The following is a 23,525-nucleotide window of genomic DNA, read 5'->3' as shown; positions in this document are numbered from 1 at the left end:
CTTATGTGTATTAATTTAACATTAAAAAACACATTTAGCATTTATTTATTTACTTTGAATTTAATTTCAGTTTAATTTAAATTTGAAAGACAACAGCTAGCCTAATTTTAAATGGTGGAAAGTCAAATAATGTGGGGGGAAAAACGTGGCCTACTTTACCTAATTACTTTTGGCATTCTGATAACCAATATAGTCCTGTAGTCCAGGGGCCGAGAGAGATTTTAGTACCACCTAAGGTGACCGTAGCCTACTTTTTTTTGTATTTTTGTATTCCTATGTCTCTAGTTTATATATATTTTTGCACGAAAAACACTCCTTGGCCTAAATGTGGCCATAGCCGCTTTCCCAAATGTGATGACCTCATCACATTTGTGATGATGGCATTAGCCCTATTAGTAAGGGCATTTTATCAGGTATTTGACCAATCTGGGAACTAAATCGTTACCAAGAAATGTCTTCACCAATGTGTTTCTAAAGGTGTCTAATAACATGTACTAAAAGTTTGAAATTCAACTCCCGTGGGAAAGTTGAGTTATTATTATTATATGTGATATAGCTTACATGTTTAGAAATCAGTGCTTAGACAAAATGTCCCATACTCAAGGCTGTGAGTGATGTCAGGTGTGGAAGAAGTCTAAATTCATTTCAGTCAGACAACTCTTAGAATTCATTTAGAATATCTTTTAATTGAGCATACTTGAACATAAATATATGAAGCATAGATTTGCGTCAGGGCTCTGTCCACATTCATTCCCTGTATAGTATATGAATATACATTTTTAGATGAGATATAAGCCATATAGAATTAAGCTACAGGGAATGAATTAAGACCCCCGGGGGGATCGAGAAACATTACAGGTGGATGCTGGGGAGGCGGTATGGGATTTGCAAAACAACTTCATGAGCAGTAGTTAAGCAGCGAGGCAGAGAGCAGAGAGGCAGCAGCGACGACCGCACAGCAAGAAGCCAGGAATGAGCAGGCTGAGACAGCCTAGGCACACTTGAACTTCCATGCGTGGCCAAAGGAAGCTGTGTTTTGCGTCATCTCCGGGTTTTTAGACAGCTGGTGGAGGGAAATGAAGCAACACCCACACAGCAGAATGCCTCTGGGGCAAGCTTTTCTGGGAATCTGGCCGACGTGGCAATCTGCCGCATGGGTGTCTAAGAAAACGGAAATGACGCAATAAACAGCTTCTGTCCGTGCATGGAATCTAAAGTGTGCTCAGACCCAGTGCAGTTTAAATAAGCCACTCTGATCAGGCAGTCAAGCGCAGGCACACCTGAGCTTCCATGCGTGGCTGGTGGATGGAAATGAAGCTCCCCACCCACGCAGCAGAATGCCAGATGTATGGCACTAGGCCTATGCCATCTAGGGCAGGGGTTCTCAACCTGGGGGTCACGACCCCTCAGGGGTTCCCAAAATGATACGGGGACCCCCGTTTTTGGCTGGGGACAACATTGAGAACCCCTGATCTAGGGAGTAGAATCCGTAGGGCATCATTGTAGGCCCCCCCTGGGAAAGGCAATTCTGAACAGGTGGCTTTTCAGGGCAATTTTGAACGTATAGGGAGGAAGGGGGAGTCTCTGATATGTTTGGGGAAGTGCATTCCAGAGAGGAAGCCCTGTCGCCCTCAGGTTCAGAGCTTGGTCACGTGGTCTTTGATACCTTCAGGAGGCCGGCGTCACTGGACCTGAGGGAATGGGACGGGACAATACAATACACTCAATACACTCTGTTACAAGTCATTATAAAATATATATATATATAAGTAATAACAAAATAAGCGTACTGCACTCAAAATGTTACTTGAATAAAAGTACAAAAATCATATTTATAGTACGAAACATAAAATTAGGCATTGTGCAGAATGGCTCATTTCACAATGTATTTTATTAAGACTTCAAGCAGAGGGTGGGGCTGATTTCAATTATGTTATTATGATTCTACTCGGTAGATTAACCTATCATAATAGGCTACGACATATGATATTTTATCAGTTAATATAGGTTTTGCATTAATATTCTAAATCAGCAAGGTAACTAGTTTTGTAATTGGAGTGAAGTAAAAAGTTTGCCTCTGAGATGGAGGGATGTGTGGAAAGTTATTTGGCTATAATGTATTGAAAATATTAGGCTAATCAACTCAAAGTAAAAAGTAGGCCTACCTCAGAATTCTTCTTGCATACAGTAACTGTGTAAATGTACTTAGTTACTTCTAGTTTCCACCACCACTGCATCTCTATAGTAAGATGTTCTCACTTGTCTTCTCTGATGTTCTTAATTCTCTGAATTGAAAATGGATGACCCTTATGTAAACAAGTCTTAGTACTTTTCTGGTTTCATCCTCATAGCAGTTTTTGTATTGGCTTGTGCTTTCGTTTGAAATTCTACATACTGTGAATACAATTTTCAATATCAATCAATCAATCAAGAAGATGCTGTAGATTTTGCAGTGTAGTAGACATGTATGTCCGCAAGAGGGCATACTTGGTCAGTTTACAGTAGTAATATGCATGTCATGTGTGACATAAATGGTTTGATCCTCCTGGAGAAATCTTAATACAGTACGACTATGTATGAATCAGGCTGTGGACATGTCTGTCACCTGTAGATGGCAGCACTACACTAGCCTACTGCACTAAACTACTGCACTACAGCATGTACAATATAAAATAGGCAGATAGAAAAAAGATAAAGGTTTTAAAAAAAAATAGTTCATCTTACCTACATCAGGCTGTGGACATGTCTGTCACCTGTAGATGGCAGCACTACACTAGCCTACTGCACTAAACTACTGCACCACAGCATGTACAATATAAAATAGGCAGATAGAAAAAAGATAAAGGTTCAGCTTACCTACATATAGGTATACATTCAACTTGAGATGTTTTTTTATTATTAGATTTTAGATTGTTTAATTATACAAGGTTTGCTTTTACATAGCGCAGGGCAGAAATGAAACATGATAGGCCTACTCTCATTGACAATATAACACAATTCATTAATGTTATCCAGTTCTGTTGACTTTTAGTAAAATAGTAGGGACTTTCAAGAGCGATTCATGAGTCATGACATGATGTGTTTGGCATTCAGGATTAGGATTCGGGATTCTTCAATGATCTCTAGGAGCCTCTGGATGCCACGAAGCCACTGTCGTCATGGTGCAGTGGTTCTCAAACATTTTATGAGTGTCCAGGTAGCTCTGTCGTTAGAGCGAGCACTCGACCACAAGGTCATGGGTTCAATCCAGGGCACCGCCAACTCAGCAAATGAGTAGCTTGGCTTGAGTATGCAAGTCGTGTGGTAAGTAGCCTACATGGGAGATGATGGTAGGTGTGGTGCTCCACCTCAGCAATCAGTTCACTAGACTCCTGGGAGAAGTCCCAGGAGTCTAGTGAACTGCGGAACGGGGATAGACTTCTGTGCTCTGGCTAATACTGACAATAAACTGAATCCAAAGGAAAGTACGCACATCTCTAAAAAACTTTTAGGTGCTAAACAAACAAAAAGATACGTACAGGAGAAGTAGTCCGCACACTGTTTCGTAGCTCCCACAGGAATTGTATTTATTTAGAAGCATCCTTCTAAATAAACACAATTCCTGTGGGAGCTACGAAACAGTGTACGGACTACTTCTCCTAATACTGACAATAAGCCTCTCTTGACCTATTTACTTATGTCAAATTAATATGCATGATTAGAGGGCACAGACACACAGGAGTTTTGCCAGACCATAAGAGATTTGTGTTTAAAACTCATTCTAAATTATTCCAAAATGTATGCATTTCTTTTCAAGATTTTTTCAAAATCTTTCAAAAAAATTGCTAGAAAAAAAGCTAGATCGGCTATTGTATTAATGATAATGATAATGACTTACTTGCTCCCACAGGGGAAATCCGGTTTCAGCTCAACCCATCCCACAAGGCCGGGGCAGGGCACTGAGTAGTAACTCCTTATTTTTAGGCCAGCCTGCACCAATGCAACTCCTTGCAACTGCCATTGGGGATAAAGGTTGCAAGTAGTTATGCTGCGACCAGTAGGCCTATTACCATTACCAGTATGCTATACGTATCGTATGCTGTTCGTGGACTGCAGCTCAGTGTTGTTTTTTGCAGCAAATTTATATTTTAGTTTAGTCATAGTGTTTGGAATGAAACTTAGTCACCCGGAATGTTTTAGTGTTTTAGTCGACTAAATCTACAGTTGATTTAGTCGACAAAAATGTATTTTGTCGGGACTTGATGCCGTCGTAATTACTGATTTTACACTTTCTGAAAATAGCTGATCTACAGCTCACAAGGCGTCTCGATGCAACCAAGTGTAAAATGACTTATACTGGATCTCTTGTCCACTAGTCCCTTCCTAACATTTTAGTCTAGTTTTTATTTGTTGACAAAATTGTCAATATATTTAGTCTTAGTTTTAGTCATCATAGCTTAGATTTCATTCAGTTTTCGTCAGTGAAAAAAGGTAGTCGACGAACATTTTTCGTCTTAGTATTAGTCGATGAAAACAACACTGCTGCAGCTCAGCATTCAACACCATTGTCCCAGCAAAACTTGACACAAAGCTCAGAGACCAAGGGCTACATACTAACTAAATACACTCTCATCCAATGTCACCCAATCAGCCCGCAACCTGGGTGTCATCTTTGTTTCGGATCTTTCTTTCAGTCCTCAAGTCACACGGGTAGTCCAGACCTGTTATTTCCAGCTTCGGAATATAGCTCAAATTAAATATTTTTTTTATCAACTGCAGACCTTGAAAAGGTAATTCACGCCTTTATTTCATCACGTTTCGATTTCTGTAATTCATTATATTCCGGCCACTGTACAAAATCAATTTCCCGCCTACAAATGGTTCAGAACTCGGCAGCCAGACTACTAACCAACACAAAGAAATGTGATCATATTACACCCATCCTAGCTGCACTCCACTGGTTACCGGTTAGTTTTAGAATAGATTTTAAGATTTTACTGATAACTTTTAAAGCCAGGCAGGGACTGGCTCCTAGCTACATCAAAGCCCTGCTGCCGCCCCGTTGAACCAGGGGCAGGGTGCTGCCTTAGATCCTCGGGCATGGCCCTCCTGAAAGGCCGTCTCGCCTCGTTACACGGGGAGATCGGGCTTTCGCAGTCCGGGCACCCAGGCTGTGGAATGCCCTACCAGTGGAGCTGAGGCTGGCAAAATCAGTGTTGTCTTTTAAATCACTTCTAAAAACCTACTTGTATTTTAAAGCCTTTTCTTAGTGGCTTCTGCCGTTTTTAATTGTTCATTCCATGTTAATTCTTTGCTACCCATTGATTTTATGTATTGATTTGTGTATTTGTGTATTGTTTTAATATGTATTGTTATTTGCTGCCTATGTATGTAAAGCACTTTGTAACTTTGTTTAAAAAGGTGCTATATAAATAAACTCATTATCATTATCATTACACCCAAGAATGTGAGAATGGATACAAGACTGAGAATGGGCAGCATCACATCTGACCCCCAGACCCTCAACACTGGAGCACCCCAGGGATGCGTGCTGAGCGATCTCCTCTACGATCCTAGTGTACACGTATGACTGCACAGCCACGACTCCAACACCATCATGAAGTATGTGGACGACGCAACGAGTGATAGGTCGAATCGCCAACAATGACGAGTCCGTCTATAGAGACGAGATCAACTCACTGGCACTTTGATGCAGAACAACTTCGCCCCCTTAACGTCGACAAGACCAAGGAGCTGATCGTGGACTTCGGGAGGCCACGGAGAGATCACGTGCCCATCCTCATCGATGGATGGCGCTGCAGTGGAAAGGGTCAGGGAGTTCATGTTCCTCGGAGTACACAGCGAGGAGGAGCTCTTAATGGGAGACACACACCCCACACGTGAGGGAAAAGGCTCAGCAGCAACTGTACTGGAAACTGTACTGCCCGAGAACAGATAAGCGTACACTACAGGGAGGGAGTAGTGTGATCGGCAGAGCGCATAATGGTAGGCGAGCTCCCCGCACTCCAGGAACTGTACAAAAAGTATGTGTAGTCAAAGCCCAGCGGATCAAGTACAAGCACCACCCAAACAAACACCATACAATGACTGCGGCCGGGCAAGGGGGCCTACCCTTTAGGGTGGGGGGGGCAGTATCATGAGCAGCATCACCAGGTTCAATTATTGTTTGATCCCCCACCCACTCCCTGTATCATATGACAATGGGAATCATGCACGAAAACTAATTTCATCCACTTTTTTACTTCTGGAAACCTGGAATGTGACAATAAAGCTGATTCTGATTCTAGTTGCAAGGAGTTGCATTGGTGCAGCCTTTTATTACTCTATGGAGCCAACCCAGGGAAAAGCCATGAAAGGCAAGAAGCGCATCACCTATAGGTGTGACAGCTAAGCTTACACTGTATAGCTCAAGACCCTGATGCTAGATAGGAGAATCGGAATCAATCTTTATCATCACATCAGATTTCAAGTAATGTGGGTGAAATTCTTAATTGTGCACCCTCACCCCGGGGCCGTGTGAAGTGAGGGGGCTCTTATCATCATACATCATCTCATTCTGTCCAGTCACAATTTGCGTCCTCACTTTAGTCTTCAATGTGTGTTTACACAAACCCTCAAAGCTGGACATAGGAGGGGCTAGCACCCCTCAAAAATACCTCAGAATTGTACTCAAGTACATCAGGGCCGGTCCTGAGCAATCTGGTGCCCCAAGCAGGATTTTTTTTTACTCTGTCCCAAAAATTGAGGAGACACTGTGGAGGCACTGGGGGGACAGTGGGGACACTGTGGAGGCACTTGGGGTCCATTGGGGAGGCACTGTGGGGACACTGGGGAGGCTCTGTGGAGGCACTGGCGGGACACTGGCACTGGGGAGACAGAGTTGGGACAGAGTAAAAAAAAAAAAGTGATGTCTCCCGGGGAGACATCACATTTCTCTTTTGGGTCTTGAGCTAAAAAGGTTGGGAATCACTGGCCAACCCTGCTTGATCCTTTATCCATTTAAATGCATGCATGAGTAGAGTGCCTACTTTCTTTGAAAAAGGAATACAGGTACTGTAGATAAAGCAAATGACAGTGTTCATCCTTTGAATCCATACCACCCTCATCCAAGCACGTCTTATTGATTTCCCGTCAATTCTACTCATCATTCTGAAAGTAATGTTATACGGTGGCCCCTTTGTGAAGATGAAATACCGATTCCAATAATCTTGCCCCCCCCCCCCCCCCCCCACACACACACTCTTGTATTTATTTTTTTGTACTGTACTGTGTGATTTGTAATGTTTTATATGTTTTTTTTACTCTTGTGATATGGATCTCCCTGGGTCTGAAATAAAGCATTGATTGATCTATGAAAGCAAGAGAAAATATGTATATTATAATTATTTAGTCTGATCCAAATCTCTTTTTGTAATCGAACACTGACTTTGATATGGAGAATAGTCACATGTGACCATTCTGCCAGATCAGTAGTACATATTAATGAAATACTGCATAGCGGCATGCAGAATCAGTGAATTTCCCTTCCCTACTACTACTGTATATTGCCATTAAAAGTACAGCTACCTTGTACTGTCTTGATGTTTGATATTCATATAGTTTAATAGCCATGTAACCACTGTAGTTAAACCTCTCTGGGCTTTTAAAAGTGTGGAGTGGATTAGCCACAAAAATAGATTTAACCAATATTTATTAGAATGAGAATAGTGTGCATATAATAATTTATCTTGGCGTTCGGCTCTGCTACATTTTTCTCCCTGCTCGGCAAAATTAACCATTAAGAGCAGGGAGATATATATACAATAACAACCCCCCATGGGGAACAGAAATAGCAGAGCCCACCAGTGGTGCTGGGGTGGCGGTGGGAGCAAACATCACAACAAGGAACCATATGCAGAAGGAAGGCAGGAAGAAGCAAGCAGTCTAGGTGAGCTTAAATACCCCGCCCAATTGGTCAGCTGACTCATTGGTCAGCGAATGATATGTGGGTCTTGCACACACGGTACTATACACCGACATAGTAATGCAGAATATTAACCCCTCGAGTATATGTATGGACCCTTGAGCACAGCAAGAAACCCCTCGAGTATATCTGACTGAACTAACTCCGCAAGCAACGTATCAACCAGAATGTATCTACGTACCGAGGCCCTGAGTGGCCATGGGAAGAAAAATAAATTATCGATTGAATGAGATATTCTCGTTTAAACGAGATATCCCATTCAAATGAGATTTATTTTGGCCACTCAGGGGCTCCATAGGTATGATACCAGTCTGTGTATGTATGCATTTTATTTATTTATAATTGTAGCAAGTCTTGTTTTGGTGCCGAGTCACTGAAATGTAAATATTACATTTCAGTCGTACGATGGGCCTGAAACTGCAAGATTTTTTTTTCTGAACACCTTTTCAGCTAATTGGGCAACAAAGAATCAAGTTCAATATATTCAGTAGACCATAAGTTCATAGACAGCCCCCAAAGCAGCCACCTCTCCACCCCCACTGTAATTAAGCAGCTGGTCAGATTGAGAGGGGCCACTTTAAAGGGCCACTTAAAGGACTCCCTTGAGAGAGCATCATGGTTGGCTGAGCGGAACAGCTTACCAGCGTTATGAGGCTGGAGTGTGGAGGTCAGGTCCACTCATGATGCAAGCAGACACTAATGCGACGCTGCATTCCAAATGAACAGCCATGAATTATTGACATGCGATATCTACAAATGCAGACTAGTTTATGCTTCAGAAAATGTCGTGTCATGTTGGCAAACAAAAACGACACATTTTCTCCAAGATAAAAATAAGTAATTGCAAGCAAGGGCACACTTTAAACCAAAGCATAAATTAGGCTTTGACTTACACGCCCTAGACTTGGTCCAAGTACAGGGCCAACTCTAGGCCAACTAATTTGCCATCCCCTACTAACCCCCACACTAAATCTGTCAATAGTTGATCTTCTAGTCTGTTGAGTGCAAACGACAATCTACAAGCTCAAAACCAGTCTACAAATTGGGAATGGAGTAGATATACAGTAATGGACCACTGGGGGATGCAGTATCAAGGGTTTATTTAAGGGGGAACCATGAAACTATATGAATTAATAATTTTGTCCAATCTGTATTATATAACTTTTCCCTGCTCTCCTTATATGGTCAGCACACTCTATAGTGAGGATTATCTGAATCTGAGTGATATTTTAATTAAGTGAAATCACTGAATATACCTTTAAGTGTACATATACCTGTATGACAAATATGTCCAAATCAGTGAATTAGTTATGTAGACAGATCACACGCAGGAATGCATTCACTTGCTTCTTTTATTCATAAGATGGGAATATTTGTACATCTTATGCACAGCAGATATAAAGACAAATATTTTTCTAAACCACAAACTTAAATTCCTCCATCACTCTAAATCCTGCTTCCCATTTCAATAATGGCCCCACACAAAAAAAACAAGCCTTAAACGTTTGTAGTCCAGTTTCACATTCTGAAAGATCAGCGTTATACAGCAATCTCATTTTAGCAGTCAGGATGGCACAAGCCACGTTCAGAACACTTCGTCACTTCTTTATTTTATTGACAGATACACCTTCCCCTTTCAAAACAAATACAATTGCACTTTTTTTTCTCTTTTTTAAACTACTTCAACAGGATTATAGGATCAAAAAGAACACCAAAAACACATGAGACTAAACATCCAACTTAATACAAGTTCATTATTTAGTTGCACAAAAATAAATGCATAAATATACATTACGCAAAAAGTACAAAAATACTTGTACTCGTTCTTTGCTCAAATAATACATATTGATATGGTCAGGTTTAAGGGGTAAGGGACTGTCATCTGAACATGGGGATGCATTCACAAGGGTCCATGCAAGATAAGCCATTTACACAACAGCCTAGCTTTCACAGAGGTAACGACCGGGTTCTACAGGAAAACTAAACTTCATCATCTAGGCCAAAGGTAAAGAAGCAACACAAACACTAAGTAAATTAGGGTACATACACAGAACTCTGTGTTCTAAATTCATGCCAAAAAACGACTTCAACATGCAATGACTCGACTCTCCTAAAGCCTCCACAGAGCCACAACAATAGTCCATGGAAGGACTAGCTTAAGAATGGACAGCTTCAACAGGACATGTTTTCCCCAGCAATTATCCATCGATCGTTTACTTTGCCCGAGGTTTTGTTTTGAAGTGCTATATAAGACGGTACCGCAAATAGTTGCCAAAAGAGGAATCCTAAGCTCAGTCTCTCCACAGCCAAGTTAGTTTCAGCTGGCTCCCCTCCAGGATAACCCAGAGAGGACATATAAATACTGTATGTTTGTAATGCACAATTGTCCATTAAATAAACCTGATTAAATTAAACAAAGAACTTGGTAAACCTCACTTCAGCTGGAGGAAGGCGTCATTTCCATGGAGTCCTGGGAAATAAAAGGGGGGGGGGGGGGGGTTCCAATTTATTTTAAGCCAACATCACATCGGTGTTTCTCATCGAGAAATTTTGATTCATCATAACTGCTGACTATGAAAACAAAGTGTGTCATTTTCTGTGTGAACATCATAATTAATACAACTTGATAAATGGGGGAGTTTTCAGCTTGCATAACAATCAGATTGGCAGAAATAAAACGGTTACTCACATTCTAACAAAACTGCCGGGATTTCCATCCAGGCTGGGATGTCTCAGAGGGTGTGGGGTACCAGCGCATCTGCAAAGACAAAACAAAGTAATTTACTTAATAGAATAAAAGAAATAGCTCTACAAGCTTACAACACATTGTGATGCATTGTGAGCTTGTAGATGGTCCATTTTCCCCTACTTGTCATACGTCCAAGTACACAGGACTTCAGTGGTTAAAAAGATGCAGGAATGCCTTTGAAGGAAGTAGGAACAGTCCATTTAGGCCTGAGAATGTGGGTCACAGCTCCGCCATGAGGACAATTAGTCCCAGAGTAATTAACAGGCATGGAAACGGTGAGTGGTCTTAACGACCTCCGTGTTAAACATTTGCACAGGGCGGCAGTGACAAAATGACAGTCCGCCCCCACCCATCCCGCAATACATCCAATCCATAAATTACTAAACCATGAAGTACCATGCATTACCACCTGGGGGCCATTTCCCCACACAGTCTTGAATTAAAAAGATGCAAAGAGGTTGAAGTAATTACAAGGATAAACTATAATGTAGAAGGTTTATAGTTATAGAAATATTAGTCTGATAGTCTCCGTTGTATGTCCAAAACAGTTGCTTCCCAGGGGGAAAAAAAAATAGCCCGTGTTCCAATGAACACAATGTAGTCATTCAATCACAAGCTCTTGTTCTTCGTGAAACCCAAGGACGGATTTAACCACTTTCAATATGCATTACATCCATAGATTGGGCAGTTTTATAGGCGACAATTATCTAAATGTTTCAAAAACAGCAGATCTACAAGCAGCAGCTCAACACATCAATATGTGTGTACGAAGACGGTCGTATGAATTATAAAATAAGCCAGTAATTTACAAGTATGGAGATACAAGGTTTCTGCCCTAAAGCGGCAATATACAGTCTGACAAACGCGGGACACAGCAGTCATGCATCTATAACAGACAGCATCAGTGGGAAGAAAACTTGCAGTATTTTAGGGATCAATCATCAGATTGCAATTAGCAGCCCCCCCCCCCCCCCCCCCCCATGTACACCTTTGTACATTGGCTACATAGAGCTTATATTCCATTGGAGGGGGACATGTCGTGGACAGCAAGTTGGCACCTCCAGAGATGGCCATCACAACTCTCCCAGCAAATAAATACCTTGCATTCCTTCACCCTCTATCCTCCGGGAAAAATAGGCTACATAATAACCGCCTACTCTGCTGCGCGGTACTCCCTCCCTCCCCATCGCTGTGTTTCATATGTTGCAGGAGGAAGTTAGCTCAGCAATGAACTTCCACTGACCCAAAAGGGAGAAATATTTTCCATTGCTATTGTTTATTGAAAAAGGGTTCGCAGAGAACATTGGTTAGCATTACTAAGATCTAGACAACAATTAGTTGACAATGGAAGCACTTCCTGTGACTACTTCCTTTCCATCTGCTGAGGATTCTATACGTGCTCATTCAATGAAGTGACGAATTCTACTTGGGGCTGAAAGAATGTCCCATGTTGTTACTTTTCTAGAACACATTGTCAAATTGTTCTCATTTCATAACAGAGGGTGTGGATAGGATCTATCGCTTCTTTCAAGCCAAGTCAAACGAATTTTTTGGAACATTGATGAATTGAATTATATAAGACCAAAATGAAAACTAGTCCCCAGGACATTTGTTGTATCCTTTTAGCTTTAAGGTCTTCCTGACTGTACAATGTGCCGTTTACATTTCTGTATTCAGTCAAAAACAAATCCAATTTTTCTATCCAGTATTCCTCTTGCACGACTACAGCCATGTTTTTTTTTGAGTGGTGCAACCACTCCTACAGTAGAGCAATGTCTGTCCCTCCCTATGTCCGTCTATGCATGTTTAGGGTACCAACAGGGGGTGCTGTTGCACCACTCACTTCAGACAGGTCTGATTTTACTTCAAAGACACAGGCCTTAGATCACCCTGCTGAAAACAATGTGAAAAACAGACATTCATAAGCCCAAAGTTTAACATTTTTCAAACGGCTGATGTACACAGTGCTGCACAGAACACTCTGCAACTTGTCACTGCTGGCATTTCATTCGGAAACAATCCAAACCACACTGTTCAGGAAAAAAATATTGATTTTGATTTTAGTTTGTCATAGTTTCTTCAATAGTTCGTTTAGTTTCAGTCACCTGGAATGTTTTAGTGTTAGTCTAGTTTTAGTCTACTAAATATCATAAGATTTTAGTCGACTAAATCTAGAGTTGATTTAGTCGACTAAAATGTATTTTGGTGGGCCTTGATGCCATCGAATTGACTGTTTTTACACTTGCTGAAAATAGCCGATCTACAAGCTCACGTGTCGCAGCGAGACACGTTGTGAGCTTGTAGATCTGCTATTTTCAGCATGCAACCAAGTGTAAAATGACTAATACTGGATCTCTTGTCCACTAGTCCCTTCTCAACATTTTAGTTGACGAAATTGTCAGTATATTTAGTCTTAGTCATCGCCGATGAAAAACTAAATGAAAACTAAGCTCCGATGACTCAGCTCCGATGACTCATCAGAGCTTAGTTCATGATGAATGGATTAATCATAGTCTTATTTTCTCATTCACCCTAGAACGCTTGCATGTAGATCAGCTATTTTCAGTGAAAAGATTTGTTGCAGATTAAGAAAAAAAAAAAAAAGCACAGTACAGCACTGTTTTCACCTTCAAGTCTGGAGGGTTTAGGTGGTTTAAAGGAAATTGAAAAGGAAAAGATGAGACACAACGGTTGGTCCCTCACCTGGGCATGGAGGGCTGCTGCGGCGGCTGCAGCGGCCGGGTAGGTGAAGGCGGCGTGGGGCAGGCCAGGGGCGAGCTCCGTGGTGTACAGAGGGTAGGGGGTCCAGGCGTCTGGGGACGCCGGGATCAGTGCTGCCCCTGTCAGGTCATCTGGGGGTCATCAAGTGGAGAAGGATGAGATCATTGTGTTTTGTATTTGTTGACAAGTCTTTTTTCTTGTATGCCGTGTTGATGAATTAAATACATAGGACCAGAATGGAAACAAGTACCCAGGACTTTTGGCGAGTTATCCTTTTAGCCTTAGTCCGTCTGTACCACGTGCAGTTTACATTTTTGAAGTATTCAAAATGTCCCAGTTCATAAATTCTACATTTTTTCAGTTTATAGAGTCATGGTCAGATTATTAACTGGTGCCACTGGGGGCCTTACTGGCACAGATGACTGTATCAGACTTTACAAAAGATGTTGATCTAGGAAGTATAATAGAGAAATTAAAGTCACCATTTAAAAACATATCTTTCACCGGTATCACAACCATTTCACATAAATGTGTTTAGTTCAAACAGCCAACGGAGCGGAGCTACCAGAGGTGCCAACAAAAATATTAAAAAAAACGCATTACACAGTTAAGACTTTAAATAAAGTAGTCCTTCTGTGTATACAATAGGGCTTTCCCATCTTCAGTACATACTGTAGGCTTAGAAACGAAAACAAACGCCACCTACAGTTTTGTAACGACACAACAAACCACCTCTGAAAAGTTCACATCATTACTTTTAAACTTGCCCCAGGAATTGCAGATGTGGGCAGAATTTGTCCATGGCAGCGAGGAATTTGAAACTAGCCCTATACGGAACAAGAGGCAGTCAGAGATGATGCATGCATGTGAAGAGTGAAGTTAGTTATTTTCTTCAGCATATTGCTCCCCTTCACGCCCACATTACATTTACCCACAAGTTTGTGTTAAAGAGGAATCATGCCAATATTTATCATCAATCCTAACCATTCTATTGTGAGGACATGTGAGAATGTGACACTTCCCAAAGCACCCCGCATCTCGAGAGCTACCTTGCATGGCACACCTTAGAGTGGTGCAACCACTCCCAGAACCAGCAATGTCCGTCCGTCCCCATGTCCGTATGTTTAGGGTACCAACAGGGGGAACTGTTGCACCACTCGCTTCAGACAGGTCTGATTTTTCTATTAAATGTACAGCAGGCTGCCCAGCTGGTTTCTGGACATTTCCCTCTCTACATTATCCATTGTGCCATTCTGTGATTTCTCTGATGCTACTCAACATCTATATTCAACTCTCCCATCTGGCCCTCACCAGACTCTGCTTTAAACAATATTAGACACTACACCGGGTTTTCCCAAGTGTGTGGACGTGCAGGACGCATTGGTTGGGAAGTGTCCATTTTCCTCAATACATGGCAAAGTTCTCCTTTAACCCCAAAAGGCGAAGGGAGGAACGGCGCTGCCTGGGTGAGAGAGTGGATAACAGTCTAGGAGCCGTGCAGCCGTACAACTTACATGGGTCCCGTGCAATGAAGTGAGCTCCTAGAGCAGGGTGGATATTTGTGGGGTTCGGTGTAGCCATCAGCTTACTCTTTGCCATCTTCGTGTTGGCTTTAGCAAACTCTAAGCGCAGGGTCTGAGGGCTTTCGGGATCAAAACGGACACCCTGCGAGGGGGGGGGGGGAGACGGAGGGGTGGGGGTACAGAATATGTTTTAAAGGGAGGTGGACTGAGTTTGAAAACCTCAGGACTATACATGGCCTTGTTCCTTTAGCCCCGTTTAAACACTCACAATGCATCCTTCACACTCCCGAGTTATTGTGTAGTTCTGTCAAACGTTATGCCTTTCAAACAAATTATGTTGAGATCAGTCATGATCGTAAATTAGAAAGGGAAAAAAGTGGGATAGACTGAAGGATACGTTGTAGGAGCGTTTGAACATGCTTGTTATCTCTTTTGGCTTCATGACCAGAACAGATAAGCGGTTCCACACCACTGGGAGGTACAAAGCATCAACACGTTGATCCACCGGTCAGGAAGGAAAGGAGATGAGGAGCAGGGCTCAAGCCACAGCAACATCCAGAGTGCTCCTTTAACTCTTGAGTGGAAAGAAAATGGACCTGTGAGTGAAGAGTCCATTTTTTTCCCCACTGTCAAGAGTTATGTAGGGTTATGTGATATTTTTGTTTAAATAAGTGTTAAATAGCTCCATATTCTGATAGTACTTGCTGATAGATCATGTACAATGTTTGCTCAGTAACAGGAGTCTACCCGTTCTCCCCAGCTCTTTAGTATGCAGAAAATGCATTTTTCCAGGTCTGTATCCAATCAGGAAAAAAACCAAAACAACAATAAGTGTAATTGGACAAAACATTTTGAACTGGAAAACTATAAATGGAAGCTGATAAATGGTACCCTTTCCTGAGTGGCAACTGACCTGAAAATGTATTCCGTTTATTAAAGAGTTGGAGACAGGGAAACTCCTGTTACTGAAACACACTATAGCAAGGAGTACCATCAGAATATAGTGCTTAAACCTTTTATTAAAATAAAACAAATCACTTACCCTACTTCTAAAGGAACGCTCAGAATTTTGCTGGGCGCATAATACTTTTCTGGTGGTTTGGCGCTGCTGTGTGTGTTCTGTGCCCTAAGCATTGTGCCCACATGCAGGTGAGTAGCCTAGTACTTCGGTGTGTGTTTTCTGTGTTTGTGTCGTGTGTGACTGCTGGTGTATCTAAGAAGTGATGCGCTAGCTACTACAACAGAGAGAGGTGTTAGATAACTGCCAATGTGGGCTACTTGGTGAACAGAATTAAACGGGGTTACTACAGAAGACAGTGTAAATTCTACCAATGTGGCTATTAAGTTAACATGTGTTACAGTTAAAGCAGTGATATGCAAATGAGGAAGGCTATACCAGACTTTAGGACGGGATGTGAACCAAGGTCAAAGGTCAAAGTTAAACTACCGTAAGCCTACAGGACTCTGGTCTGTGTCCGAAAAGGCCCTGCCCTTGAATTGTAAAAGACAAAATGGGTTGGCTTTGAGAAACTGTTAATGGATTGGTTTATTCAGTGATATCTTAAACTAATTCCCATAGATTCACTGCAAAATCCTGAGTTAAACTCTACCAGTTTTAACTCAAACAATTGTAACACTCATCATTTTGCAGTGTCTTTCTGTTTTGAGAAAAGGACAAAAAGAAATGTCAAATACAAGCTATGTTACAAGAAATAAACAAAAAAGAACAGTAAAACCATCAGAAACAGCAGCCTATAGTTGACAGTGTTGTGAATTGATGGATGCTTACATTTAAAGCATTTTTCGCTGCTTCGGCTCCAGATCGACTGTCAAAGGTTACAAACCCAACAGGCTGGAAGAAGAGAAGAGCGTACACATCACTGACCTTCAACAGTTAACACATTGTGCCCAAAACGTCTGTGGACGTCCTGGGTATTACCGCACGCGCATAGCCCAAGACGTCTGTGGACGTCTTTGAAAACAAAAACAAAAATATATATATATATATATATATATATATATACATATTTATTTATTTTATTAAAAAAAAAATCAGAAAAATCAAAACACTTTTTTTTTTTTTAACATGTGGTGCCAAAGTTTGTGTTTTCGCCATTGAGAATGCATTTGGCGTTTAAATTAAATAACTCAGAAACTATAAAACATTTCAAAGTAAAAAGTTCCAGCATGTGTCTCCACAGTCAGCTGAATTATAAAAAATGTGAATGGATTTTCTAGGTGAAAGTGATTTTGGGCAGTTTTGCGTGGGCTCTCAATGTGTTAACAGCTTACATTCCTTATAGGGCTGGGCGAACAAATAAAGTATCTATCAAGGTATTGGGTCAAAGATTATCCCGATAACAAAATCGTATTGTGCCCATAATCATTTTTACCAAATTCATCGTATATGTTTAGATAGCTAATCTACAAGCTTACAATGCAACAGTGTGAATATGACCATCCACAAGCAGATGCATGAAGATATTTTACAGTTTCATTGAGGGGGGGAATCAAAACAACCCAAATAATTTGATAACTTCAAAGCCTAGCACCATTAAGTGCATAATTATGGACTGAATATAGTGTTAGTCAACTGACAAGAGAAAATCCTCACCTGTTTTGATGTTAACTTAATCAGTGACCCTTCATAACCCTGTGGAGAGGAAATATAGCCAATTATCCAACATGGAGTCACATGAAGCTAGCCATGCACCTGCATCGTGTGCACGTTGAGGCACTCTGCTAGCTCGTCATGAACGCACATGCAGCATAGGTTGTGCTTAACCATTTATGGTAAAAAGGAGAATTTACAACTACTAGCAGTATGTGTAAAAAAATTAGCTTTCACTGATTTGCTTAAAAACCTCAGAACACATATATAAGGTTGCAAATGACTGTAGATTTAGTTTACAATGAATATGCATAACTTCCAAATAAAGCCATTGCTTTACACCAAGTGTAGACAGAATAAAGACTGGTTACAACACGAGCAGCTTGCTGGGAAAGAGAAGGGGAGTTGTGCCTCAGAGTTCATTGATAGATGGGATCGCTCCTAATCCTGATTTACAACCATGGAAAATTAAACAACTTTCCCCGGCTGTGTCTTTAGGAACACAATCCAAACCAGACTGCTTCAGAGTCTTCAACATAGAATCATAAGAGGTAAAGAACATTAACAAAAACACTAATGTGGCTTTGCCAAGTACACATACAAACAACGAACGAGAGCCTCCTGGTGAAAACTGCTAAGCCAAATCTGACAGTTTTAACCATCACGATGACTTAACTTACTTGACACCAGATAAACTGAAAGCCAGATTTAAACAAATTGCACACTTTACTGAACAACAGATTCAAAGTTTTACACAGGTTTTAGGACTTAATTTATAGGCCTACTCCCATCGCACGACAGTGTCACATACCAAAAAAAAGCCGCTTGTCGGCAAGCGACACCAGTGGGCGACAGTATAGACTGGGGCATTACTTTGGCAACAAGACATTTGAGTGCAGCTCTATAATAAATGTGTGAAAGCAAATGGAGGCATGAACTGTTTTTCCCTGAGAGGCAAGCTAGGTCACAGGGAGGTACGGTTGGCCAATCGCAAGGGCTACTCATTTACACATTCCACAAGCTCATCCATGCGGGATGATACCACTTCCAATTTGGTTTAGTTAGGAGTGTTTATGGAATTCGATGAGTCCAGTCACAAACACCAGCCATGGATGAACAATGGCATGGCCTCATTACCATACACAGTCAAAACCCTTAGTGTTAGTTTAACTCCAAGAGTGTACAAATGTAACCAAATGGACCTTTAAAAGGGTCAATTTGGTTACATTTGTACACTCGGGAGTTAGATTGATAAAGTTAACGGGATTTTACTGTGTATACAAACAAACCTCCATTATGTAGACTACTTGTATACTTCAAGGAATGACGTCAGCGATAATTTTTAGTATAGTCTCATGAAAACACGTCATTGTAATGGAGCCTGCTAACACTTACCTTGAACGGTCTGAAGAGGAGATAAAGTTCTCGTGGTTTGATGTCTACTGGTAGGCCACTGACAAACAGCGTGCGTACCTGCAACAATTGAGAAAAGAAAAAAAAGACACTTTAAGACAACAGTCTTATGTACAAATTTGATCATGAAATGGACCATCTAAAGCCACATCTTCCGGAGTTCTGTGACAAGTTTATAAATGGGAAAAGTTCTGTTTTTTCCCCCAACATAGTAAAAATATTGGCATTATCCATAAGAACCATTTTTACATGCCATTAAGGTCCTCGCCGGCCCCAAGTCTCATTTTTTCTGTAGGTCTCAAGTAAATTGAATATAAATTAATATGGTATAATCTTAAAATAAACCTAAAATAAAATGCTCTTCCTCTGAAAAAAAAAAAGAACTACCAAGCTGCGACGCCTGCGACACCATTGTACGACAGAATATAAACAAACAAGACTTAGTTCCCACTCAACGGGGAGGCCAGGCCCCACAACACAATAGGCTGCCAGAGGAACAGCGCCCTGGACAACAGGGCACAGCGTGACACCATTTCCTTCCTTTGACCCACAGCCTCGACCCCGCTGGTGGGTTTGGTTGTTCCTCCGCATGTTTCAGGTGGTGCACAGCAGCCGTTCTCTTGTCCTTTTTAAAAGTCAGCATGTACACGACTGGACGGCTTGACACAAACTCAATGGAGTTGCTATAATCGGTCCGCTGACTTCTCTTGCTACAGTGCGTGTAATAATTGCCACATGGAAAAAGAAAGGAATGGCCCAAGGAAGGGCGTGACTTCTCCAAGTGCATTAACAGTAAGGTGTAAAAAAATGTATACAGTTTGAAGGGAAAAAAGGCCATATCAAACAAACTCCTCAGTGATTAACTCTGAGTGTATGCACATTTGACCAAATAAGGCTACATTGTCACAGATTTATGTTGGTTGTGTGTAGCCTAATTGTCTCACAGAAAAAGGATCTAGACAGATCCTAAAAAGGACAATACCAAACTTGGGCCATTATGTCATTGGGCCATTATGTGTCCCCCCCCCCTTTCAATAAATGACACAGAAAGCGCTTGATTTTTGTGCCATCAACTAAAACTCAGCATCACTAAAACACAGCTAAAATTAAGAGATTGAAATGCAGCACCAGCACTTATAAAATAAATAGCACAGTGAAGTTCCAAAGGTGTGAATTAGCTGTACATAGCTTTGTTAGTGTTTTTCCATGCCTTTTCAAAATGAATTGCTGTGAATGATCAATGTAAAAAATATATGGTATGGTCGTTTAATCCAGTCATTCTGGATATTGTCAACAGATAATTAATACAAGTCTGTTATCTCAAAAAAGGTGAAATGCCTGATAAGGCATTCAGGATCATTAGTCATCCTGAAATATCACTATTTTTAAGACAGTGAATCTAGACAACGTAGACCCCATTTAGTAAAACTAAGTCCTTTATTTGAAATTAAAAAAAATTGGACTAGGAAATTGTGGAAATTATAGATTTTAGGGAAAGCCAAGACCATTTATTAAAAGGCTGCTTTTTACAAATGCAGCCAAGCCATTGTTTAGGTAGCCTAATGTCAAACCAAAATATACAATTTGTTAGACATAAAAACTGTAAAGTAAAGGGGAAAAAAAGGTTAGTCTTCTGGCAGGTAATGTGATGTGACTTTTCATTCCCCAGAGGGGCGGCCTACAAATGAACCAGCTCCGTTAATTGTTAATCCTCAACAGCCTGTCATGTGTCCAAAAACATTTAGAATTTACCTTCAATTTTTAACCTTTTAAAAAGGACAAGAGAGATTTACAGAGCTATAGGTTGGTTGATAATTAGCTCACAATTTACACAAATTAAAAACACACGCGTGTAAATTGACAGGTGACAAGAAAAAAGCCGAGATTTGTGCGGCTTAATCTTATAATAAATCCACTCAAGTCAATGACGAACAAAGCAAAACGCCAATAAGCCTTCATTACAACGCAATTACGGACAAAACGTATTAGCCTAATATGAAAGTCTGAATTTATAGTCGTACAAAACACTGACGGCGTTTTTTGTGGCTTTGAAGTTTTAACAAGATACTTATAGAACCAAATTCCGAGACCATGCGCATACGACGGTCTGTGGGTGTCTCGCTTAAAAAGAAAAGCACACACAACTCATTTGTTTTAATATATATATCTATATAAAAGAAAACGAAAACTAAATGACCTTAATTACCTCCTCTTCAATGGAGACGACGTTGTTGTTATTCGGCTCGGTGTCAGACTTGAGGCTCATGGTGCTGCTGAGAGTTGATTCTGCCACGGCTGCTGCTGCTGAGGACGTTGTGAAACAAGGGTGGTGGACAGTGGCACTATTATAACTTCTCCTGGTCGGTGGTGGATATTTCCCCCCGGCAGAAGAACAAGTTGAACCGCCGGTGCGCTTGTTGCTGCTGCTGTAGCTGCAGAGGAACTCCTGGTGCCGCCTGAACTTGAGCAGGGACGTGGTGCCGAGGTGGTGAGTGCTGGTAGTTCGTGGAAAAAGAGCAGGAGGTGGTGGTGGTATCTCTGCAGCAGCAGACTCCAGCAACAACGTCGACGAGATAAAGTTGTTGAGAATCATTCATAAAAATTGGGGGGAGGCGAATATTAAACTAAACTAAAAAAAAAGGTGAAGGGAAAAAGAGTGGATATATATATAATGGGTGTCGTGTGTGCACTGTGCGCAGTGGGTGAAAAAGAGTGGTGTGGTGGTGTTGTGTGTGTGTGGAGGAAGAAGTGGACGGTGCGTCAAGATCTCTGCCTCACATCAATGTTGTGCTGAAATGCTTGTGTGAGAAGAAAGAACATCCCGAGTGGAACTTTTTCATGTGAGCGTCTATTGGTGTGTTGCGTCCGTCCGTCCGTCCCCCCTCCGCTCGCAGCCCGCTACTCAATTAGGTCATCAATTATGTTCTGCTGTGTGTGTGTGTGTGCGTGCGTGTTGTGTGTGCTGTAATCAAAGGCCAGATCCGCCTCAGCTGCTGTGAAAGCCGGCCCACTTCGGAACTACATCACCGCTTCTTCTAAAAAGAGAACCTCCCCAAAGAAAGAACACTTTTCATAAAACCTGCATTAAAAAAAATGGGGGGGAAAGACAGATGGCCTTTTTTGTCGTAACCCCATGTGTTTGTCACAATTTAATAACCACAGATGACAACTAAAACTGTTAATTTAAATATACAACCCTGGGATTAATAAAAACATTTGTTTTATGGGGGAGGAAAGAAGAAATATTTGTCAAAGGGTGAAGACAGTTTTAGCTGTTCGTATTTTTTTTTAATGAACAGCTTTGTTAATATAGGCCTAGTCCAGATAAATGTAGCCTATTGTTTACCACCTTCCTTGATGCCAGATATTGAAATTCTAGATGATATGATTTTCTTACATACATTTCGATACCAAATTTATTTTTAATTTCAAATGTGATGGAGCTACCTGCATGCAAAATGAATTGTGTATCATAAAAAAATGATTTTTTTCTGTGCACCTAGAAAGCAATAGCTGCTTTATTTTATAGAATGCTATAGCCTATATTTATAGGAATATAGTGCTTGTGTGCTAATAATAATAATAATAATAATCACAGTGACAATGTTTCAAAATGCTTTAGTCTCACTTCATCATTAATGTTGATATACATAGGCCTACTTAAAAAATAGATAGATCGTATTGGTTTGAATCAGATAATTTAAGCTTATACGGTAGGCCTATATTAAAGAAAATCTTTCATTGTTCAATGTTTTTTTGCAATTGAATATATATAAATAGGCTATATGAATAAATAAACAACATTATTATGTCATATATGCACGCATGCACGCGCACACACACACACACACACACACACACACACACACACACACACAAATGCAATTATGATCATTATTATTTCAAATTACTTGCCAGACTAGCCTTACTTAATATCAATCAAATAAATTATAAATAAAAATATGCAATTGACTTGGGGATGGACAGTAAAAAAAAAAGTGTTTTCTTTGGCTTGGAAGAGTTCCCAGAATGCAGTGCATGTGTTTCCTTAAACCAGAACTTAGATCTCTCAGAGGCCTCATGGTAGCTTCAGTCAGTTTCCTGACTTTGTACAGGAACACAATAAACAGAAGAAGCCCTTTACACACCGGAGCCCCATGCACTGGCAAAAACAGAATATCTAAAAATAGTGAAGTTGCTTAACTATCATCATGGGTTGAATATGTTTTTGTTCATCTGGGACCATAATGTGATATATATAGGTCATATTGGTCCCATGGCGAGAGGTATTTATATGTTGGCTTGGCATCCACTGTCAGAGTGCTCGAGCTGGACGATGAGCAAAACAGTTTTCAGTTATACAACAACAAAACATTAACCACTTGTCTTGAACCCTCTAGTTTGTTCACTGGGGTCCCAAAGGGGTCTATATACTAACTAGGCCCCCTCCTTTTTTCACTCTACCCCAAATCTCTGCCGGAAATAGCCGATGACGCATTGATTGTGAGCTTGTAGATAGGCTATTTTCACCTACACTGTAGGTTT

General features: G+C 40.9%; 1 protein-coding gene across 5 annotated transcripts; it reads right to left on the bottom strand.

Moving 5' to 3' along the window:
• Positions 1-9,297: 9,297 nt before the first annotated feature.
• LOC306918978 (RNA-binding protein, mRNA-processing factor 2a) lies at positions 9,298-21,854 on the bottom strand. Of its 5 annotated transcripts, none has more exons than XM_079496123.1 (9): positions 21,178-21,854; positions 18,963-19,040; positions 17,571-17,609; positions 16,746-16,808; positions 14,948-15,098; positions 14,189-14,260; positions 13,416-13,564; positions 10,653-10,721; positions 9,298-10,433 (listed from the first exon to the last, which is right to left on the bottom strand). In XM_079496123.1, exons 1-8 carry the CDS (start codon positions 21,571-21,573, stop codon positions 10,656-10,658), a joined length of 1,014 nt encoding a protein of 337 aa, XP_079352249.1. In that variant the 5' UTR covers positions 21,574-21,854; the 3' UTR covers positions 9,298-10,433; positions 10,653-10,655. The 5 variants fall into 5 exon arrangements, with proteins under 5 accessions (XP_079352249.1, XP_079352251.1, XP_079352250.1 ...); XM_079496125.1 differs by having other exon boundaries at positions 14,201-14,260; XM_079496124.1 differs by having other exon boundaries at positions 21,187-21,852.
• Between the last annotated feature and the right edge of the window lie 1,671 nt (positions 21,855-23,525).

This window comes from Electrona antarctica (assembly GCF_951216825.1).
Source record: "Electrona antarctica genome assembly, chromosome: 3".
Taxonomy (NCBI): domain Eukaryota; kingdom Metazoa; phylum Chordata; class Actinopteri; order Myctophiformes; family Myctophidae; genus Electrona; species Electrona antarctica.
This window is presented reverse-complemented; position numbering and strand designations above follow the sequence as displayed.

Bases quoted from the DNA above. Each gene is read 5' to 3' on its own strand.
- LOC306918978 (XM_079496123.1), bottom strand. From the start codon at position 21,573: ATGATTCTCAACAACTTTATCTCGTCGACGTTGTTGCTGGAGTCTGCT. The intron at 14,261-14,947 runs GTAAGTTGTACG...TGTTCCGTATAG, and splicing joins CTTCATTGCACGGGACCCAT to GGCTAGTTTCAAATTCCTCG. The intron at 10,722-13,415 runs GTGAGGGACCAA...TTGTCTTTGCAG, and splicing joins CAGCAGCCCTCCATGCCCAG to ATGCGCTGGTACCCCACACC.